We start from the raw sequence: 24,685 nt of genomic DNA on the forward strand, positions 1-24,685 counted from the left end.
ATCGTCTTCGTGCCGAACTGGAATCGTCCTCACATGAATCAAAGTCATCCAGACGATCTGGATCTGCATAATTAGATCTGGTAGAATGAAAATCAAGATGAAAATATTGTTAACAAGAAAAACATACATTATTCCTGCTTGGTACATTTTTTATATATATATATAATTTACCAAACTTAGTTTTCTAATTTCTATATTGTTCCCAAAACACAGAACTTGGGAAATAACACATCACTTAATTAGCCCAGGAGTCCAATTGAAAACAGAAGCTGGTGGGAACAAAAACCTGCAGGCACAGGGGGGGCCACAGGACAGAGTTTGGGAGACACTGTCCTACAGTATATACCTTTGGAGTGAAAATTTGCCATTTATGATTCCTGGCGTCCACACGTCTGTCAAAGACAATTGTTAGAATCGGTTGAAGTTTAAGCTGCCAGTGATTTTTTGTATTTTTTTTTCGTGCAGTACTTTGTTTAAAGCTCTACTTTCATTGTCGTTCGAAGAATGTAAACAAAACCAGCTGTTCCTTGTGAGGACACCACGACTGGCCTTTTATTTATTTATTTATTTATTTTAATTGCTCCCTTCACATGGCAGGGGCTGATGGCAGCATTTTTTCACATGCCTTTCTGTTTTCTTTGAACAGCTGGCGCTTGCATGTTTTAGAACGTGCGGCACTACTGTGTTTGTGTTGCAGGGAATACCCCCAGTCAAATACTAACCTCAGCCAGTAATGTTTCTGCACATGTTCATCAGGAAAATCTAAGAAAATGAACACTAAACCTATAAGAAATTCACTCTCAGTTTCTTTTTAACAGTCTGGTGTGGAAACAAGCTTTTTACAAATTAGATTAGGTTAGGTTAGATTAGATAATCTTTATGAATCCCAATGGGAAATTAAGATGGACACAGCAGCAGAAACATAAAAAACTAAAGATACACTACCCCAGGGCAAATAATAGAGCCAGTCAATCGATAAATAAATTGATAAATAATGTACATTTCTTCTGCTTATTTTCTTATTTTTCTATCAAAATACTTGAAATGTAGCAGACATAGCTTTATCTAACACGATCTATAGCAGTGTTTCCCAATCTCGGCCCTGGGGACCCCCTGTGACTGCAGGTTTTTGTTCCAACCAGATTCATAATCGGTGATGACACCTGATAACCCTGATCTCATTTCATTAGCTGGGATTATTCTACATTCAGAAATGCACAGCAGCGTGATTTTTACATTTATAAGACATTTAGAAATAATTCTATTTTTGCTATAGATTTAAATACTTACCCCTCTTTCGTTGATTTGATTTCATTTTATTTTGCCATTTTCTCTGTGCAGTTTTTCCTCTTCAGTGTATCTTATTTAATGACAATTAAAAACGAGCAGAGCAGACACCCAGGCAAACAACACGGAATAATCAAAGGTTGCAACTACCTTAGCATCAGACCCACTAATTAGTAAATAATGGATTAATTAAACAATTAGAACACCTAGAGAAATTGACTAAAAATCAAGGTGAAAATATTGTTAAAAAGAAAAACATACTTTATTCCCATATAACTGCATTATATATATTTTTTTTTATCAAACTTAAGTTTTCTAATTTCTATATTGTTCCCAAAACACAGAACTTGGGAAATAACACATCACTTAATTAGCCCAGGAGTTCAATTAAAAACAGAAGCTGGTGGGAACAAAAACCTGCAGCCACGTGCGGGGGGGGTTGGGTCCAGGACCGAGGTTGGAAAACACTGCTCGATATCAATGTCTTTAACCCCTTGTAGACGATTGTTGTGAAATCATTTCCGGCCTGAATGCATCTCCGAGGTGGCATATGTATCCCGCCAATGCCAGTTCATGCATATTCGATACGCACCAAGGATCGTATTGGAAGTGCCAGTCACGCCATCTAGCAGTCATAGTGGAAACTACATCTGCCTGATGGAAGCGAAGTGTTGGTGTGGCCGTGCACATGGATTTTGGCTGCTATTTTCGAGAAATTGTCCAAATTTGAGGTAGGTTGTACTAAGATAAAAACACGTACCAGCTTATTGTTTGCTTGTGTGCTATATTCATCTGCTTGACAGCAAAAACACAAATAATTTCTTTTATGAAATAATTGTAAATAAATTTAGGCAACAAGGGGTTAATCAGACCACCTGCCCTGCCAAAAAAAAAAGATTGGCAAGGCCTAGGATGTAATCGTGGAAGTCCTGAAGTTTTATTCTCTGTACTTCAGGTACACATCCACGGTGTTTTTTGTAAAATTGTAATATACCAATATACAATTGTAAAAGATAAAATTATTATATAATATGCCAAAATTACCCCAGAGACAAATTAAGTTCTATCTAATGTAATATACTCTATCTTGAACCATACCTGTGGAAGGTGATCGTTGTAATCCCGTATCAATCATAAAATTGGAAACCCACTGCAAGCAAACACACAAAAAATAAATAAAACAACTTTAAATTACCACCACCTCATTATTCCGAGGTTGTCTGTTAGCACCACAAATTCCCCTCCTTAATTTTCCTTAATCTTTTGCATCATTGGGCTTTGTATACTCGATGCCGTCTTCAAAAATCTCATTTTTTAGAAGCTGTTGCAATATGCGATACGATTTTTTGAAACTTTCCACATACCATTTTAAGATGAAAGTGCTTATAATACATTTTTGAGATGAAAAATGTAATTCTGAGACCAACTCCCCTCACCATTTAGATCGATAGATGCATGTAAAAGGCACTAATAGATAAATAGAACTTTATTTGTCCCCCATGTAAAATTTTGCTTTTTACAGAAGCTCTTTAAATAAATAAAAACATAAATAGGTATGTAAATAAATATGTACAGGGCCAGGTAAAAGTAGGTTTGCAGTTCGAATGGAAAAAGAAATGCGGGTTATGATTATTACAACAGCTTTATTAACTCAAAAGAATGTCACAATGCCTACACAATCTCGAAGTGCTCAAATTACCGGCCTTTTCATTATTCACACATTTTCGTAGTCTACTTGCTACACTGAAGCACACTCCACTTATAATAATTAATAAATTAATAAAGTATCTATCTATCTATCTATCTATCTATCTATCTATCTATCTATCTATCTATCTAATTATAATAATAATAATAAGATGAAGATAAATAATACAAATCAGTAATATAATAATTAATAAACTCTGTATTTCTCAAACTCATGACTGTAAACCTACTTTGCCCACCCTGTGTATATGTATGTGTGTATGTATGTATATATTGTGGCGAATTGCTGGGGACCCTACCCAGCCGGGACGCCTGGAAGGGCCAGGAGAGAGACAATACCTCATCCGGGCCACGAGAGGGCAGCTGCCCTGGTTCACATGTAGGACACCGCCACGGGGCGCCCAGAGGATTATAGAGTGTTGGATTGCAGCACCTCTGACACACCTGAAAGTGCTGCTGAAACAGTGTCATGAAGCATCTGGGGCATTATAAAAGGGGCCGCCACACTCCATTAGTTGAGCCGGAGTTGAGTGGAAGAGGACACAGCTTGTGTGAGTAGGAGGAGTGAGGGTGGCAGAAGGAGAAGAAGAGAGAAAGAAAGAAGGAACAGAGTATTTGTCTGGTTTGAGTGGTGCTGTATATTACAGAAGATTATTACACGTGTGTGTGTTTTGGACATCTGGTGTCTGTCTGTCTATGCATGGGAGCTGAACTTTCACTATATACAGTATGTATTGTCACAAGAACGAGACATGGACAGATAAAGGTTTGGGGCAGCCACCCGTGTAATGTGGTATCCTGGCTGCAAAAGTCGTTTCAGCAAAATAATCAGCACTGAAGTGCATACAACTGAGTCCACAACAAGACTGAGGAAAAAGGGGAAAGGGGCAGGTTTTAAAGGGGAAGACAGGAAGTGAGGTCATATGGATCAAGCACGTGGTCTTCCACCATTGGATCAAAGCCAGACGTGACATCAGAGGGACTGGAGCTGGTGTGGTCGACTTCCATTGGCTCGGTCCCGGAAGTGATGTCAGGAGAGCCAGGTGGAATCCCCCGGGAATGGTCTACAGGCAAGGGAGAAAAAGAGTCAGTGTACTCTGCCACACCCCGGCATGCCTCCGAACTGCCTTCACTTAAGCCCTTTAGCTGCCTCCCATGCGCACGTGTGTGACAATATATATATATATATATATATATATATATATATATATATATATATATATATATATATATATATATAGTGATTGAGGACGCTGTATAGCACCCAATCTGGCACAGACTCACACAGAGCCACTTGTAAAATGAAAACAAAACTTTTATTTTTCTTCTTCAGCTGGAAGGCACGTTCTCCCCGTGAACCCTCCAGCCACAACACAGTCCCAGAAGCACAACTCACAGACCACACTCTTCCTCTGGCACCACCACTCCTTCCAGGCAACCTCGTTCTCTTCCTCCCGATTCTGGCCCTGAGTGGTGGCTGCTGGTTCCTTTTATGGCCCACCTGGAAGTGCTCCAGGTGCTTGATCACCTGTTTCCAATTGCACTCCCGGGTGGGGCTGAAGATTAGTCCGGCTGGGCTCAGGGGCCCATGTCGCGCCCCCCCTGGCGGCCACCCTAGATCCCCACGGGGTAGTGGAGAACTCCATCTCCCATGGAACCCTGCGGGAAACTGAGGCACCATCGTCAACCAGGGAGGCTGCCACCAAGAGTCCTGAGGGAGATACTGAGGAGCCCATGGCTGCTCCCTCGGAACATAAGCAGAAGGGGCGTCCCGTCCAGGCATGGGACCCGGCCGCTCACCACTATATATATATATATATATATATATATATATATATATATATATATATATATATATATATATACACACAGTATATTCTCACATATGCATACACTACAGCCCGAACACACACCAGAATGACTAAAAAGCAAGAAAATTCAAAACAAAGAAAAGAAAGCTACTGACTCGGCTGTCAGAGTCACAGTGAGGTTTTCCTTATTCAGGTAGCATTTATATTTCTTTTTACAATGAGCTGCTTGGTATTTTTTGGATATTTTAAATATTGCTTTCTCAATCCATTCTTGTTTAATCAGATGAATTCTATTTGTCACATACAGTTAGACACACCGCACAATTTGTAGTGTAAATACTGAGCTGCTAAACTCTTTGAGGCTGTGCGACTCATTTCCGTACTTCTAGTATTTTGACCTTTGTCATTTATTTTTTGTCACCGGTTTCTCATAACATTCCTGCCTGATTTGAAATGTAACTTTGAGTCTGTCTTGTGACTTCATACCTCCCTCGGATTTTGATTTTATTTGCCAGCTCGGGTTACTGATACCCTTCTTACTTCTGACAGCATTGTTGCATTACTTTAATCTGTTTGCTTTCTAGCTCTGGGTCTTGGTTGCTGCCAGTGACGGTAGCTCTGTGGGTTGGGCAGTAGATTTCAACCCATTAAATGCACAGCAGGCACAAAATATGAAGCATGGCAGAAAAACAAACGGAACTTTTTTTGGATGACGTGTTTGGAGATGGTAACATAATTAATGGTCACTCTGTGACTCTCATCTCTACAGTAGTCCCTGCTTGCGTTGTTAGGATTTCACAGCAGTCATGAAACATTGTTGGCAGCGACAAATCTGGGGGTGAATTAAAGGGGATATTGTATGCTTTGCCGGGCAGAGCGAGTCCCAAAAAAGTTTGGTTGCCAACTGGGTAAAACCTGTTTAATATCAAACAAAATCAAAAGTGAACTTGACAGGTCCATGATGGCGCTAAGCAAACAAAAGCAGGCAATACCCACTTATTGCCCTCTAATGATGTTTCTGGGAATAACTGGCCTGGCGTCATTCCTGATATTTTGGCTTTCGGGTCCAAATGAGATGCCACCTTCTGGTGAAGTCTGCCTTTCGTATCGGCCGGAGCAGAAGGGGGGGTGGCTTGTTGGCTCTGTTACCCTCGAGCGGCAGTTTCTTGGTGTTGCGACGGGAAAAAGGAGACAAGACTGTTAATGGCAGTGCCCCCTTTTTGTCCTGAGGTGGTACCACATACCTTAGGAGAGCCTGGAAGGCGATCGTCTGCCGCGTATGCGTGACAGCTGTAATGCTAACTTTGATAGATCAGAACTGTTCATTAGTCACCTCGACTTCTTTTTACATCTTCTTTTTTGGCATTTCTGCTGGACTCCATTAACACAAAACATCTCCACATCTGCTCATTCGTTGCTTCCCGCTCCTTTTTTTCAGTCAGTTTCTCTTCAACAAAGTGTAGCACCCTCTCACCTCGCTTTCGTATGTCTACACTTGTCTTCCTCATTAAGTCTCCACCTGTGTGACCTCGGGTCAACTGATTGTATCACAGTGTGGCTGTTATACGAGGGCCGTTCAAATATAACCAGGAGTTTCTGAGCCATGCTTTATTTATTGAATACAATGAAACGACTTGCGCGCTGTTTTTCTGCGTAGTCTCCTGCCACTGCAATCCACCTGTTCCAGTGCTCTGGAAGCTTCTTAATCCTAAAAGAGTAGAAGTCTCTTGACTGCATGTTGACCCCTCCCTTGCTCAGCGTCGGCAACCTCCTCATTCGACTTGACCCTCCTAAAAATTCCTTACGTGGACCGAAGAGATGACCGTCTCTCTCTGAATGACTTGCACCGATCACACACTCCAGACAGACAGAGAGACAGAGAGAGAGAGAGAGACAGAGACACACTCGTCCCCAAAATTTACAATGTACATCTGAGATGGGATGACTCCTTCATTTGTCACAAATTGAATAATAACGCACTGAGCACCACTACTGCGTACCTTCTGCTCCGACATGTGGATTACAACGGACAGGAAGAAGGGAAAGAGCAGCCAGCACTACTAACGACAAGTCCATATGTGTGTGTTTGTCCAATGAGTCAGGCCTACCTTGCACTAGTTAATAATACATTTTATTTATATAGAGCCTTTCCCATGTTCAAGGCACTTACAGAATATAAGAACATTATTATAATATTATAAGAACAGAGCCTGACAAGGCCTGTTTATAATCGAACAGCCCTCGTATAACAGATGTAGGTTCATTAAAGAGTGTAAACAGTTCATGAAAAGAACAGAGCTGAAGCTTAAGGTTTTTAAAGACCATATGGCTCTGAGACATGGGCAGTAAACGGAGCACCAGAGAAGAAAGTGGATGTGGCAGAAACGAGAACGTTGTGTGGAGTTACAAAAAGAAATCGGACAACCAGAGGTACAACAAAAGTGGGAGAAAAATCTAAGAAAGTACCCGGAAAGCAGGTGGAAGTTGTATGGAAATGTGATGAGGAGAGACAATGAAGATGTGGGGAAAAAGAGTGATGGGAATGAAGGTATAGAGGAAGAGACAGTAAGGGAGGCCAAAGTGGAGGTGGATGGATAAAGTCAAGGAAGATCTGAAGGAAAAGGGTCTGACTGGTGGGGAGGTGCAGGACCGAGCTGTCAAGGACAGAAGTGGGTAGAAGAAGGAGAATCATCCCTGTCGATTGCCCTTTATTCATGTCGTTGTTTATATTAAGCACTAGTTGTGTAAGCCCGTGCTGTAAAAAGCCCGGGGTCCTAAGCGCTATTGAAATGTCGAGAGGTCAGGTAATTGAAAGGAACTACTCTGGGCGTCCCTCTCGTATGGAGGTTTGGTTTTGCTGACGTGCTGGCCTTGCTTGTGTATTAGCGGCTACGCGACTTTGTGTTTCTTCAGAGGTTTCGTTTTGCCGACATGCTTGCATCGCTTGGAGGAAAAGTTAAAGGGATACCGCTCTGCAGATGTGCTCACCTTGCTTCTGTTTTAGCGGCTAAGCGAGTTTCTGTTTCTTACCCCGACTCCACCTCTCACTTCCGAGCCGGGCAGACAGACAGACACACACACTTCCACACATAGATGTTTATATATAAATTTAGATTTTATAAATAGTACATTTTAGTTTGAATTGCGTACTTTGGTGATTTTTTTCTTTTTATAATTTTTCCAAATATTTTGTGATGGACATCTATCAACTTTTTTTTTCAAACTAGTACAGTATGTTTGTGTAATAGGTAAAGTTTAGAAAGCAAATATAATGGAGAAAAAACGTTATTTGGAAGTTCAACATGGCTAAACACAAGCCACGATGGCACAAACAGACATCTTAAGACAAAAGATTGTTATCCAGATATTGAGAAGGAAATGCTTTTTACTGTGGTCTTAGATGAGACCCTGCTTTAACCAGTGCAAACGGTGGTGCACGCTGATGATGGTGTCCTCCTATCAACCCCAGCACACTCCTGCTGCCTGATGGGAATTGTAGTCCCTGCGTCACTGTTGGGTTTTGGGTTGCTCCACGATATGCCATATTGAGTGTATTTTAAGTTGAACGAATGGCAACACACGAAACGGGTTCTGTCATTTTTGTGTGATTGGTGAACAAACAAACTGACGTACGATTTAATTTATGCAGATTTACTACCTTGGTGTTATCATGGTTGTAGTAATGCTGGTCCCGTTAATGTAATTCATTTCTTAAGGAGTAGGAACAGCTAAATGTGTTCTTGAGGTTGAAAGGCAGCGGTGCCAACTATCTTTCTACCATACCAAGAACTCACTTTTCAAGCCATGCTTCTCTACAGACACAATTTTGTTTTCAATCAAGATCAGAGTCGACGTTTTCTTTTAGGCCAGATTAAGTCAGGATGTCAGTGATGAGCTACCATCACATCAAACTTCCTAATGACTCAGAGCTGGATGTGTGAGATGGAAACTACACGAACACTGCAGGAAGTTCTCTATGCTTATGTTTTGCTTTTTTTTTGTTTGTCGGTTGTTTTCCGCAGGCCTAAGGTGCAGAAACGAATTCTTCCCTAACTGTTATCAAAAAGCAGTTTGGCAAAGTACACTTAGGCAAGCTTTGAGAAATGTATTCCAGTGGGAAGCCATTGATTAGAAACTTGGCATGGCCTCTGCAGGGTTAAAATCTTCTTGACCGCTTTTTACCGAGCGTTGCGAACAGCCGTCCTGTTTGAAGAAGAATGCTTGTGGGATGCAAGTTGAACTGGAGGCAGCCCGGGAGACAGACAGAGAGCGAGAGAGAGAGGAGAGAATGCGGCCATTATAGCCTCGAGTAGGGTGCCCCACAGAAACAAATCGTTCTTTCATTACATTTCCCCGGGATGAAACTGCTTTGCTTGGTTTACCAGCTGGAAACAAGTTTAGGTATTGTCTTCGCTGTATCCTCTTAGGATGAAGAAGAGAATTAAACCAGATCTAAAGAGACCGTCACTGAGACTTCCAGAAGCGATTTTTTCTCAAAAGACTGTTTTGGGATTAAAATGAATGAAACGTGATGATATGCCTCTTATCATTTATCCTTGAAATTCTGTTTTAGTAAGTAAGATCTGACATATTACAGTATCCCTTGCTGCATATTGTTTTACTGTAATTGTTGTAATATATCCTTAATTATTTAAACTAAAACTAGTGCTGCAAGAAAGCAGTCGTTGTGCACTACATAAAAATGAGTTTAATGTGCTATCGACACAGACACTTGAAATGTGGGTTCCTTCTTTTGAGGGGATACAGTATGCATACCACTGAGTTCACAAGGGTCCCTGTATATATGGCACTAGTCATCAGGTGGACAGAACAAAAGCTGCCGATTTGCGTCTGTGATTGCTATACCAGTCTTTGTGATTGCAGTGTGTCTAACGTGCAACCGGAAGAATAATGTGCAATGCCAAAATACACAGCATAATCATAAAGGAGCAAGTAGATACTTTAACTTAGGGTGCCTCATAAGTGTGTGGCACGTTATGCTTGGAAATAAAAGCGGAAGTGGATCTCCTTAACCACACTGTTTGTAGCTTTTGTTCTTTGCTGTTACTGTAAGATAAACTAATCACTTCTTGACGTGAACCATCAGTGACCTGATAACAGCTAATTCGAGAAGGCCAGGAGGAGTTTGTGCTGCAGTCATGTACTATGGAGCAGATACACTAGTGATCGCTAGTCACCCGATTTAAACCCAAATGAGTAGGCCTTCCAAATGCTGATGCATACGTTTAAGGGGACAAGCGGGATCTGAAGATGGCTGCACGAGAGGCTTGGCAGAGCATCACCAGAGAAGACCTTAAGCACCTGTTGATGTCTATGAATCGCAAACTTCAAGCAGTCATTGCATGCAAGGGATACGTGACAAAGTCATAAATAAGATGGCTGTAATATTAGTAATAAGAAACCAGTGGGGTGTTCTACGCTGTGAACCCCTGGGGAAGCAACTCTATCTATCTATCTATCTATCTATCTATCTATCTATCTATCTATCTATCTATCTATCTATCTATTATATAGTGCCTTTCACATCTATCTATCTATCTATCTATCTATCTATCTATCTATCTATCTATCTATCTATCTATCTATCTATCTATCTATCTATCTATCATATAGTGCCTTTCATACCTATCTGTGTATCTTATCCTGCCGACTATGCTAAAATACCTATCTGTTATACAGTGTGATTGCTATACCAGTCTTTGTGATTGTAGTGTGTCTAATGTGCAACCAGAAGTATAATGAGCAATGCCAAAATACACAGCATAATCATAAAGGAGCAAGGAGATACTTTAACTTAATGTGCCCAAAAACAAACTTGTGCCTCATAAGTGTGTGGCATGTTATGAAATAAAAGCGAAGGTGGATCTTCTTAACCACACTGTTTGTAGCTTTTATTCTTTGCTGTTACTGTAAGATGAACTAATCACTTCTTGACGTGAACAATCAGTGACCTGATAAGCGCTCATTCGAGAAGGCCAGGAGGAGTTTGTGCTGCAGTCATGTACTATGGAGCAGATACACTAGTGATCGAAATTAGGGAACAATTCATGAAAAAATAGTTTCTTTCAAATGTTGGTGGCTGCCATTGCTTAAAACCTAAAGTAGTAGTAAGCTGTCAGTATGATTACTGAGCAGTGGGTTCACAAACTCGGTCCTGAGGACCCCCTGTGGCTACAGCTTTTTATTCCAGCTAAATTCACAATTAGTGATAATAATTGATCTCATTTATTTCGATGGTCTTTTTTCCCCTTCTCTTATTCTGCCCTTTAGAAAAGCCCAGCAGTATGATTTTTACATTTTTAAGATATTTAGAATTATTTCTGCTTTTGCTTTAAACACTTACCTCTCTTTTGTTGTTGTCCAATTGTTTTTTTATTTTGTTTGTGCCGTTTTACACATTTAGTAACTCCATGAAGAAAGAACAACTGGTTTTTTTTTTGTTTTTTTTTTTTTTGCAGATTGAGTAACACATTTTTGCCTTAAAGTACCTTCACCTCACTTTTGTTCTTTTAACCTTTTTTTATCTTAAAGATCGAAACATTTAAAGTACGCGTGTTTGTTTTTCTCTTTAACCTCAAATTCTCCTCCAGAAGTGCTTTATGGGAGCCTCTGATTTGCCATTATATGACATCATGTTGGTGAAGAGGGGACTGATCATGGAAGCTTCTGGCACAAATCCCAGAACTGGCCCAGCCCTGAGACTTGATACCAGAACAACCGTACTGCACTGCAAACCAGTAAGCCCAGGAGGCAACCCAGTGCTTGCTTTTTTTTTTTTTGCGCATTTGATACTTTGCATGAGGAAGTTTGCTGATAAGAATTTCTACAAGTTAGCTAGCCAGCCAGATCTTCTCATGCTGTACAACATGTTGTTCTGAGCACTATGACAATAACAAAACCACAATAAACAGAAATCAAAAGTTTAGAGGGGTAATGTGATGTGCATTACGGTCACAGATGGGCTGATTTTATGTGGTTTCTCATTACTGGAGAATTTTATATTTTCATGCTGTGCTACAGTTGTCACAAATAAGAAAAGCTAAGAGAAGTAACAGGATTACCTACAAGTGGAGCAGAATGGGATTCCTTCAAATGTTCACTTCCCAATAGTCAGTCAGTCAGTCATTATCCACTGGCTTCCAGATGGCCCAAAATGAATTTCTTGAAGAAGCTTTTACTTGAATGTGTCCTTTCATTCTCTCTCATTCAGCTTGCAGGGAGACCTTCAGTGTCCCAGGCTGCACATACCTGCTTGCTTACAGATGACCCCAAATAGAAACGGGCAGCTAAAGTGGTGGTGTGAAATTTCAGGGTTGTGTCTCCATAAATGTGGGCATGTGGCTCCTGTAAGTATTGGCTACAGATGAAAGTTGTGCCTGTGAGCAGACCAGGCCCATCTTGTTTATTTTAGCAAGTGCTTTCTGGCAGGAACAGCAGAGCTGCATTACACTGCCAGAGCAGCTGAACCATGACTGATGTGGCACTAGATAACGATGATATTTTCCAGCGAGTTTATTCTGCTCAAATAAAATAGGAACAAAGGCAGACATTTATGGCCTAGCTGACAGCGCAGCAACTTTGGCCATGCTCACGTAATGGGCATTTTTTTGAAGCAATGAAGCGGCATAAATTAAAATCTGCAACTCTGAAATTGTGTACTTTACTTCACTACATTTTATATGTTGTGAGAATGAGAAAGCTGAAATTGACGAGTGATTGCTATAGCAGAGTGATATTACTGAGTGAGGAACACTTTGTAAAAAGTTAAAAATATGATGCACCAACTACAACTAACAGTCCATAGACCAGGGGTCACCAAGTCTCGGCCTGGAGGACCACCGTGGCTGTAGGTTTTTATTCTAACCCTTTTTCTTATTGAGTGCCCTGTTAGTGCTGCTAATTAACTTCTTGTGCATTCACTTGAATTGCTTTTTAAAGATTTGTTCCCCTGAATTTCTTCATTGTTCCTCCAAATTCTTTAATTTCTTTCCTTAAATGGCACCCAAACAGAAATGAAATGTGAAGTGAGGGAGCCAACAGAAGACCAACTCAGTGAGGGCCTCAAACTCCAACCAATTTCACTCCAACCAGCAGCTTAATGAGATGCCAATTCATGTTAATTAAGCCCGTTCTTTAATTTCATGGCTTGTTGCTGCTCTCGTGGTGCATTAGCGGATATTTCAGAAATTGTTGATTTGCTCTTTCTAAGAGTGCTGGAGACCTAAGCAGATCAGCATTCCTGAGACCTTCATCTTTCTTTATTTTCAGATCTTGTACTTTGGACACCAGTTGTTTCATCTCATTTTGTATCTCATGATTGTCTGGCTGCTAATTATGAGATAATATATATTATCTATCTATCTATCTATCTATCTATCTATCTATCTATCTATCTATCTATCTATCTATCTATCTATCTATCTATCATATAGTGCCTTTCACACATTATCTATCTATCTATCTATCTATCTATCTATCTATCTATCTATCTATCTATCATATAGTGCCTTTCACACATATCTATCTATCTATCTATCTATCTATCTATCTATCTATCTATCTATCTATCTATCATATAGTGCCTTTCACACATATCTATCTATCTATCTATCTATCTATCTATCTATCTATCTATCATATAGTGCCTTTCACACATATCTATCTATCATATAGTGCCTTTCACACATATCTATCTATCTATCTATCTATCTATCTATCTATCTATCTATCTATCTATCTATCTATCTATCTATCTATGATATAGTGCTTTTCACACATATCTATCTATCTATCTATCTATCTATCTATCTATCTATCTATCTATCTATCTATCTATCTATCATATAGTGCCTTTCATATCTATCTATCTATCTATCTATCTATCTATCTATCTATCTATCTATCTATCTATCTATCTTGATGTGTTCACATTCACACTACCATACTTGATCTCTTCACCACAAAAAAAAATAATTCAGTCTGGACTATTAGTGCAGAAGAACCTAAAGTGATTCTCTTTGAGAGTCGTATTCATAATAATGTAAATCCTTAACATTAGGCTACTCTGTTGTACTTCTTTAAACAAAGGTTCCCAACCAGGGGGTGTGACAACGAGGAAGACTGTGTCGCAATTTGCCAAAGTCGAGCGAGATGCATTGTCCGGCTTTATCGCAGTGCAGTCGGTGTCTTGCAGTGTGTGGTCACTTGTGGCTCATTCATTAGTTGGTGTTCCTGTTCTGTGAAATGGAAAGAATGGAGCATTGCACACACAATGGTCACCTGTGAATGAGCTATAGAGATGCATCTTCTTGGAGGTTCCTTGCCGCAGGTGGAGTGTTCATAAAATGGCGGATAACTTTGTTTTTCTTAAGAGAATGGAGTTTGGACCTTGCAGTGATCCGTGGAGAAGGGTGATGGCTAGTATGGATTTCTGTGCAATATCACTGATTTCAAGGTTTGTTTTTGTCGTTGCAAGGGGGACTGAATTGGGTGTAACACCTGCTGGTCGCACACTGTCCATCTCTCCTGCTGACAGTCCTGACAGTAGCGCAGAAATGTTAACTGTGTGCCGCGTCTGTGTTTGAACTGCAGTGCAGGTGTTATCGGGGGCCAAAGCTCATCGACTGTGTCTCACTGCATCGCGGCGCACCAGCACTTGTTGCTTCACGGGGTCTCCAATCCCCCAAACCCTTTGATCTTTGATTGCGTGCCATTTCCTCGTGGCTCTTCATGCTTCGTGGAATACTCCAACTCCCAGATCGTCAATCAAGAGTCTAAGCTTCAGAGGGGACACATTCCAAGATTGTAGAGATTTATAAAAGCTAATTGATCAATTTATGATTACATTTTTTTTAATTCAGTCTGTTCACCTGTAGTACTGTACGTGGTTCAAAAATGTAAAATTTGATATTACTTGTGTAGGGGGTGCCAACTTAGTTCAGACATTTTTAAGAAAAGGGTGGGAACCACATTCTCTTAAAAGAAGCAGGAATGTCCAGTAAATCTCTGCAGTGGCTCTCGGCCTCATAGTAAGTATTGTGTGTTCAAGTGTAACAACTGGCGTTTGGTGGTCTGGAGGTGTTACTCAAGGTGCGCCCAAAATGTGGCAATGCTAAAATTGAAAAATGGTGGCACAATTACTAGAGTCTAATGGTTTAATTGAAAGAATCATCATTCTGACAGGAAAAAAAAGTTGAAGGTTATTTCCAAGCTGAAAAGGAAAGAACCTAAAAGACGTGACGTTTTAGCTGCACAGATTTCATCAGGTGTGCAACTGAAAAAAAAAAATGCAGGAAACTGCTTAGGGTTAGGATTAGGGTAGGGGATACCACCAAAGTGGTACGCACGGGTTCACTCTTTAGAAAGGAGAAAAAAGTGCAGACGAGAGGAGAAAGGACGCCATTAGAGAAGATGAACTGAGACATTAAAAAGCTGGTTTGTCATGAAGACCTGGAGAAATACTACATGTGGTCCCCAGCTGAGAATGAGATGAGCGTCTTCAGTTTTTCTTGGAATGGTATCTTTGAAGCCCTGTGAAAGAGTACACACAGAGTCTGGTGTGGTTATGGTCAAGGGATAGATAGATAGATAGATATGAAAGGCACTATATAATAGATAGATAGACAGATAGATACTTTATTAATCCCAAGGGGAAATTCACATACTCCAGCAGCATACTGATAAAAAAAAAATATTAAAGAGTGATAACAATGCAGGTATAACAGACAATAACTTTGTATAATGTTAACGTTTACCCTCCCGGGTGGAAGTGAAGAGTCGCATAGTGTGGGGGATGTGACACGTTTAACAAAATGCTTTGCAAGGTCTTTGATTTTAATGGCTCAGATGTTCTCCCTGAAACAGCCACTGATGTAGATGGCTGGACACATCCTGCAAGATATCCAGTAAATAAGATTTTTAGACTGACAAGAGGCCCGTTGTTTAATATTGAATTTACCAGAGGGACCCAAAAGTAGGGCATTGTTGGTGACGTATTTGCGAGTGACACAGCGGCTCCTATTACAGCTCAAAGTTGCCTGGTGAGGAATGTGGCTCTTCTCTGTGAAGTGAGCTATGGAGGAAAAGTTTGCGTAGGTTAGATGTTTGACGTACAGAGATGTTAATGGAGGGTTAAGGTAAAGGACTCCTGTGGAAGGATCAGTTTGCAAAATGTGGAAAAATTAGAGAGAGAGAGAGAGAGTGTTAGGGTGGAATGAGAAGTCCGCCAGGATGCAGGTTTCATTATTGGGGTCTCTCTTGGAGTGAATGTTACAAGGTCAACTCCTGGTGTGAATGAGGTCCCTGTCCACGATATGAAAAGAGACTCCTCTGTTAGTGAAGGGACTTCTGCAAAGACGGCAGAGTCTAAGGATCTGGGAAAGAAGTAGTCGAGGTTCTTAAAAAAAATTCTTAAATGGCCAAACCTGGGCCACATTGAGTGTGTCCTGTGTATATTCATTCATTCTTAAAGCTGCTGCGAATAGTACCTTATAGCTTAGACTAGGAGCGACTGTGTATCACTTCTGTAAAGCTTTGTTATATGCATCATTTGAATTTTTAATAATTTGTAGTTTTGAGTTTGGCTGGGAATTTTTATTGGGCTTCCATTTATGTGGCTGAAGGCAATAAAAATGGTTTTATTTTCATTGCTTTTGTTTATCTATCTATCTATCTATCTATCTATCTATCTATCTATCTATCTATCTATCTATCTATCTATCTATCTATCAGAAAAATAATGTGCAATGTCAAAATACACAGCATAATCATAAAGGAGCAAGTAGATACTTTAACTTAGGGTGCCTCATAAGTGTGTGGCACGTTATGCTTGGAAATAAAAGCGGAAGTGGATCTCCTTAACCACACTGTTTGTAGCTTTTGTTCTTTGCTGTTACTGTAAGATGAACTAATCACTTCTTGACGTGAACCATCAGTGACCTGATAACAGCTAATTCGAGAAGGCCAGGAGGAGTTTGTGCTGCAGTCATGTACTATGGAGCAGATACACTAGTGATCGCTAGTCACCCGATTTAAACCCAAATGAGTAGGCCTTCCAAATGCTGATGCATACGTTTAAGGGGACAAGCGGGATCTGAAGATGGCTGCACGAGAGGCTTGGCAGAGCATCACCAGAGAAGACCTTAAGCACCTGTTGATGTCTATGAATCGCAAACTTCAAGCAGTCATTGCATGCAAGGGATACGTGACAAAGTCATAAATAAGATGGCTGTAATATTAGTAATAAGAAACCAGTGGGGTGTTCTACGCTGTGAACCCCTGGGGAAGCAACTCTATCTATCTATCTATCTATCTATCTATCTATCTATCTATCTATCTATCTATCTATCTATCTATCTATCTATCTATCTATCTATCTATCTATCTATCTATCTATCTATCTATCTATCTATCTATCTATCTATCTATCTATCTATACATGTTTTGGTTGTTTCTGTGGTTATTATTTTATAATTGTATCACATGCATTTCTTTCAAGGTGGAAAGGAAAACAAGATGCCCATTCTGATTTCGAAGATTTTCAAAGGCCTAGCTGCAGATCAGACAGAAGCTCTCTATGTTGGCGATGCCATCCTTTCAGTAAATGGGAACGACCTAAGAGATGCCACGCATGATGATGCAGTGCAGGCACTGAAGAAAACTGGCAAAGAGGTTATCTTAGAAGGTGGGTAATTTTATGAGTATTATGAGGTTGAGTTATTCTAATTAACAAGAAATTATCCTACATACCATTGCATAACATTCACAAGTCTCTTAATCCAATTCAGGGTTACTTGGGTGGGGGTTCACATAGGGGTCATATCTTGGTAGCATTGGGTGCAAAGTAGCAATCAACCCCTAGGTAGTAAGCTTGTTCTCACACACACACACAGTCACATTTACAATCACACAGGGTCATTTCGGAGTTGTCAGGTAACCTAAAATGCGTATCTTTGGCATGTGGGTGGAACAGTCAATCACCTAGAAAAAAAGTCCCCATAGATACTTAAATGAAAATGCAGACTGCATATAGACAGGGAGTGGGCATGAGAGTAATGAGGCAGCAGCACTAACTACTTACTGCACAAACATGACTCGTATTTTAAAATAATATAAAATAAAAATGAAGCAGAATGAAAATATATTACTTAGATATTGTCCTATTAGAACAATGCAAGATGGTATTTTTCACCAATTCCCACTTCTTCTGACAAAAGGCATTGGTGATTATGTGTAACTCAGTGGTGTAATATCAGGGAGAATCATAAGTCTAAAATGAAGAGAACTAAACAATTTAATGAACTGCTTCTCACAATCACTTAATTTACGGAAGCAGCTGTACAAAATCATACCAACTAAATAAAAAAAAAGATTTTTTTTCTGTCTGCTGAGTTGAGATGCAGTCAGGGACTTGAAAGCTTCGAGCATGCAATTTTTTAGTTAATAAAACGGCAGCTGCTCCTTCTATATCATCAAACAAAGTAGCTGAAGCAAATGTTAATTCCATTCAATATTTTGTTATAAAGACCAAAATGTTTAAACTACATGATTTGTATTATATGTAAGCTAAATCGTGGACTATTGATTTTACATTAAACTCTAAGTGCAGAAGAGTCAACTAAACTTCCTTCAATTGTAGCTATTGGACTCACTAATATCAGCTTGTATTACCGTATATGCTCATGTATAAGTCGGGTCTTCAAACCCAAAAAATTGATCATAAAATCAGACCCCGACTTATACACCCATTAAAAAATGCAACACTTAATTTGTTTTTGTTTTTTACTTCTTCTTGCCTCCTCCAATCTCGCTCATCAGTTTCTCAGACACATCAAATTTTGTTGCAGCAGCACAGTTACCAATTTCTTTCGCTGCTTCAATGACGTTTAATTTAAAAACAGCTTCATATTTTCTTCTGATCGAACGCTCCATCGTAGATGAGGGTGTGAGATACAAAAAACACGAAAACAGTGCAAACATCGCTTTGGAATAGTTCGGGTATTACCGTGTGGTCACGTCGGCACAATACATAGAAAAGAAAGGCCGTGTGCTCCGTGGTGACTCTCTCAGGTGGGCATTAGCGTATCATAATCGCTTGCACCAATAGCGTGAGTTTTCTGCATTCGACTTATGCAACTGACATTGTAAAATCAAGACCCGACTTATCCGTGGGAGAACATATCCACGAGTATATATGGTATGTAAATTTGCACTCTATAGAATCCAACCCCTCATCCCCCGCGTCTCGCCCCCCATACCGCATCAATCAGTACCCTGCTATCAGTCTTCCGTGCTGCACTCCGCCCTCCGTCCTCCCTCAATCGCACCTAACAGTCACTTTAAACAAAAAAGGCTTCAACTTGGCTGGGACGCTACAATACTTTTGAATCTTACGGCTTTCGTATTCTGTACCTTTGTCTGCGTGTGTATCGCGCCATCGTTTGTCTGAGCCTTTCCAATTCCACTGCTTTCATAATCTTTTATCTGCCTTTTTTTTCTCTCCAACAATTTTGGGTCTCTTTTATCCATGCTGCTCTTTCTTCTTTACTTAGTCATTGACGTTTCATCTCGAACGTATTGTCCTTATACGCTTTATATGTGCTGTTAGCACAGGATCTGTGTGTGCTACCTGCCTTTACACGACTGAGTGTTTTGCTGGCTGTGCGCTTATTTGATATTGTTTGCATCTCGCGGGTCTTTTAAGTGTCTTCTGAGAAGATCACATCTCGTCGCCCTGCTTTTCCTTTCCTTTTTATAATAGAGAGATTGCTCAGCTTTTATTTGAACTAATGCAATTTAATATTTGATAGAAATAAATTATTATTAATTATTATTAATCCATTCATCATTTTTTAACCAGTCTTCTGTAGCACATGTTCATGACATACAGGAACCAAGGAAGCAACTGACCTCCATGGATAGCATGTCAATCTCCCACTCTGAGTGCAAAGATCAAACCTGCAGACAGAAAGGGAGAATGTAAAATCACGTAGCGGACGGTTGATACCTGTTCTCTGTTTTTATGTCGCAGTACACCGAAGAAAAGGCATGTTAGTTTAAATTAAAAGCAATATGAACATCGATTGCACGTAATAAATAGTTTCGATCAAAAATGATTTAATTATGCTTAAAGCACGTAATCAGTTTAGGCTGAAACAACATAACATTGTTAATGTAAAATGAAGGAAATGTTTTCAAGTTCTGTCAAACTAATTGCGTTAAACCAGCATGACTCTTGTCAATAAACAATAATATACAGTAATAACAATATCTTGTAGCCATTTAAAATGTTCACTACCAAGTTATTTAGCTATAATCTATTTAGTTGGTTTATTATGCTTAATTCATGATCATTTTTATCATCTTTATTTTTACAGTTCATGGGAATTGTTTGCATATGCAGGGATATTGGATGCAATTAGTATTCAAATAATACTCTTTATGTATGTACTTCTATCAATATGCTGTATTAACACAAGGACTTAAGAATATGGGGTACGTTTTTCATGTTGGGTGATTGCACTTTCTGTGTAATCTTCATGTTATCAATCAATCAATCAACATTTATTTATATAGCACATATTCATACAAAAAAATGTAGCTCAAAGTGCTTTACAAAATGAATAGAAAAATAGAAGACACAATAAAAGATAAACATAAGTCAACATTAATTAACATAGAATAAGAGTAAGGTCCGATGGCCAGGGTGGACAGAAAAACAAAAAAACTCCAAAGGCTGGAGAAAAAATAAAATCTGTAGGGGTTCCAGACCACGAGACCGCCCAGTCCCCTCTGGGCAATCTACCTAACATAAGTCAAACAGTCCTCTTTGTATTTAGGGTTTTCATGGAAGGACTTGATGATGATGGTCACGTAGACTTCTGGCTTTCAGTCCATCAATGTTGGTGCATCATGATGCTTTGAGTAGGTGGTGGTGGCGCAGGCCGCCACCACAAAGAAACCGGAAAAAGAAACAGAAAAGAGAGTAGTATGTTAATAATTGTGTTGTATAGGGGGCAAAGTAAAAGATGTCTGTTTAATGCAAGGTGGGCAACAGATTTGCCAGTGTATCAAGTCAAGTCAAGTTGGGGAGCAGGCAGTGGCATAGCACATTGCCGCACCCACCACACAACGAAACAACTTGGAATCCCTGTTGGCAACCCACCCAGGCAGACACACCTTCCAGTCCCACCCTCCGGAAAATGACCCCCTATCTGTGTTATGTGGGTGACCCGTTGGCCTGGTCCAGCTACTCGGGTCCCCTCAGGGAATCGCACCACATGGCCGTAGTGCCGCTCCTTCACGATGCAGGTCATGAGTCTCATTTGGGACTCCGTGAGCAACACAAAGTCAAACCAACGGTACCCAAGGATTTTCCCAGTGTATCAGCAAAAAAAAAATAAACCATTATAAATCTACTTCCACAACCACCGAAAACCCACAACAGAATTTATTAACATTGTTTCCAACTGCACAAAGGTGTGGAGACCCCTCGGAAGACAATGCAAGAAAAGGGGCAAATATAGGATAGTCACGTATGTACAGTTTGTTTGTTTAAAGTTGAATCAACTTAATTTAACCGTTTCAACATTTTTAATTGTGTTAATCTAACATCTAAGAAAATACTGTCATTTAAATAGAAGAAAAGCTATTTAATATCAATAAACATCATTATTTTAAGTTAAATTAGATAAATAAAGAGAACAACCCAATTTTGTTTTACTTTTCCGGTGTATTAACACATCCACTCTGGATGGTTCAGTGTTGGGCCTTAAGGGCCAGCCTTGCTTGCGTCTGACTTTCACTTGGATCTGTCGAAATCTCCTGTCTCTCCCTTTAGTATTTTCACCATCCATCCATCCATTTTCCAACCCGCTGAATCCGAACACAGGGTCACGGGGGTCTGCTGGAGCCAATCCCAGCCAACACAGGGCACAAGGCAGGAACCAATCCCGGGCAGGGTGCCAACCCACCGCAGGACACACACCAAGCACACCCTTGTGCCAATTTAGAATCGCCAATCCACCTAACCTGCATGTCTTTGGACTGTGGGAGGAAACCCACACAGACACGGGGAGAACATGCAAACTCCACGCAGGGAGGACCCGGGAAGCGAACCCAGGTCTCCTAACTGCGAGGCAGCAGTGCTACTACTGCGCCACCGTTCCGCCCTATTTTCATCATTCCCTTTGAAATTCAATTATCATTTATAAATGGGGAAGGTTACGTCAGGAAGGGCACCCTGGTGTAAAATTTTGCCAAATCAATATGCGGACAACAATTTTGGATGATCCGCTGTGGCAACCCCTGACGGGAGCTGCCGAAAGAAGAAGAAGAAGATTTTTCCTTGTAAGTAACTGCTGATTGCAAAATGTGTTCCACAACAGCAGAGTCACAAAAAGAGCTACAGGAGCTGAACAAATTGCAACCAGAAATAACCCCGTGTCAGTTTACCCAATTTTTTGAACGATAAGGAAACAGTGGGCACATTCCAGAAGAAAGGAAAGGCCATTTTTATTATTATGTCATGTCAGCACATACAGGCTGTTTGAACACAGGCATTTTTTTTTTTGTGGAACAGCTTTTGGTTTTCCACCCACATATGAATCAGCAAAAAAAAAATGCCAATGTAATTGGAGTCAGTGACTGTGGGCAAGAGTAGCTGATGTCCTGACGATGAAGACCATGAGAACGCAAACCACCCTCCTCTCGGTTAGTCTTTCTGTCTAACGTAACAGGATTGAAGAAATAAAATTAGATACCCTCTACTTAAATATAAAATTAGCTAGCCACTAATGAATGCCTTGTAGTGTGCCTGGTTACAATTATTACTATAAATTTTAGGTTCCTTGCTACATTCACAGTACTAGCTAAACTCTGTGAGAGGGCTGCCATGATCATGCCTTTAGGTAACGGGCAGGTTATTTCTGAATTCATTTCCAAAGCTTTCCCTAGTCTATAATACATAGCAAAGTGCTATAAATCATATTTTGCTCATTAAAAATTCACAGTATTGATTGTCACATATATAGGATATGCTGAACACAGCTGGCTATAGTTTGCAATTTTGTTTGAATAATTTCTGTAATATCCTGCAGCCATTCAATAAAATGTCAGCTCTGCTTTACTTGCTGACAGTTATTTTCTGCCACATTAATTGTGCTTGTAAAATCGGAGTCTCACTTTAACCCAAGAAACCCTACATGTAGAAGGGATCTGATTACACTTTGATCTATCGTCACCGTTAAGATGTGGATATTTTTTCTCGGAGTTCTTCTTCTCTTCCCAGCATGCTATTTTAGGAATAAGGATCTCTGATACCTGATTGTGCTGCTTAATTGTCTCTTTGGGGGCTGATGATGATCCATCACGTATGACCTCTCAATGTGTATATTTGATTATTGCCACCGTGTTCACTTACATCTTGTCCCCCCAAAACCAGATACACACAGTATATAGGGTGGTCCAGATCTAATTATGCAATTGTCATTACACTATTATTTCTTAAGTTTATTACATAGAAAATCACCCGGAAAATCCCTGACCATCGAGAAACTGACGACATGAAGAATCACCTTCGCGCCGAACTGGAATCATCCCCGTATAAATCAAAGTCATCCAGATGATCTGGATCTGCATAATTAGATCTGGACCACCCTGTATACCTGTCAAACTTTCTATTCTTCATTTTTGTATTGTCTATAACTCTTACATTTTAGATTAAGCCTTAGAACAACTTTGACCCTTTTCAAATAAATATCTTTTTAAAACGTTAGACAGAATGCTTAGTCTTAGTGAAATTGCAGAAATAGGATGATCATCTTTAGTGACAATGACTGATTTGTCTCGTGTGATGCTTTTAAAGCAGGGGTGTAAAACTCCGGGCCTGGAGGACCACCGTGGCTGCAGGTTTTCATTCTAACCCTTCTTTTAAATGAGTGCCCTATTTGTGCTGCTAATTAACTTCTTGTGAATTCATTTTAATTGAATTGCTTTTTTAAAGATTTATTCCCCTGAATTGCTTCATTTCTTTCCTTAAATGGCACCCAAACAGAAATGAAATGTGAAGTGAGTGAGCCAACAGAAGACCACCTAAGTCAGGGCCTCAAACTCCAACCAATTTCACTCCAACCAGCTGCTTAATGAGGCGCTGATTCTTGTCGTTTATTAAACCCATTCTTTAATTTCGTGGCTTGTCGTTGCTCTCGTGGTGCCTTATCAGGCATTTCTGAAATTGTTGATGTTCTCCTTCTAAGAGCACTGGGGACCTGAGCAGATCAACCTTCCTAAGACCTTCATCTTTCCTTATTTTCAGATATTGTATGATGGACACCAGTTGTTTTGGCTCATTTTGTATCTCATTATTGTTTGGCTGCTAATTAAGGAAAAAGAAACAATTAAGGGGGTCTGAGTCTTCAAGAATAAGTCAATTAAAATGAGTTCAAAAGAAGTTAACTGGCAGGAAAAACAGGTCACTCATTAAGAAAAGAGTTAGAATGAAAACCTGCTGCCACGGTGGTCCTCCAGGACCGGAGCTGGCGACCCCTGCTTTAATTCTTCGAGGGCTGAATATTTTTTTCCCAAAATAACTCAGTTTTCTGAAAAGCGCACAAAGCAATGCTTTCACACATAAATCACCATAAAACATGTTTTGCTGTGTGCCGTGGCTGCGGTCGCCGTCTGTTCAGGGTCTTTAGCAGGCGCGGGGGCAGCTCAATGACCAGCAGGAATCCACGATGGGCCGACTGCCCTCGCACAGAAGTAGCAGTCGTAGTGTGACGCAATCTGGTTTGTATCTCTTGTCATTGTAAGTGGCGGTCCTCAAAGGTGAATTGTGGCGTAGGCGTATCAGCTACACGAAC

The 24,685-nt window shown here is 40.2% G+C and overlaps 1 protein-coding gene across 1 annotated transcript in view; it reads left to right on the plus strand.

The window, feature by feature from the left end:
* snta1 (syntrophin, alpha 1) overlaps window positions 1-24,685 on the plus strand; it is a 73,792-nt gene that overhangs the window by 25,874 nt on the left and 23,233 nt on the right. The window contains exon 2 of the mRNA XM_039767373.1: window positions 17,323-17,508. Coding sequence (XP_039623307.1) covers window positions 17,323-17,508 — 186 coding nt within the window. The remainder of the gene's footprint in view (window positions 1-17,322; window positions 17,509-24,685) is intronic.

This window comes from Polypterus senegalus, chromosome 10, assembly GCF_016835505.1.
Source record: "Polypterus senegalus isolate Bchr_013 chromosome 10, ASM1683550v1, whole genome shotgun sequence".
NCBI classification, from domain to species: Eukaryota; Metazoa; Chordata; class Cladistia; order Polypteriformes; family Polypteridae; genus Polypterus; species Polypterus senegalus.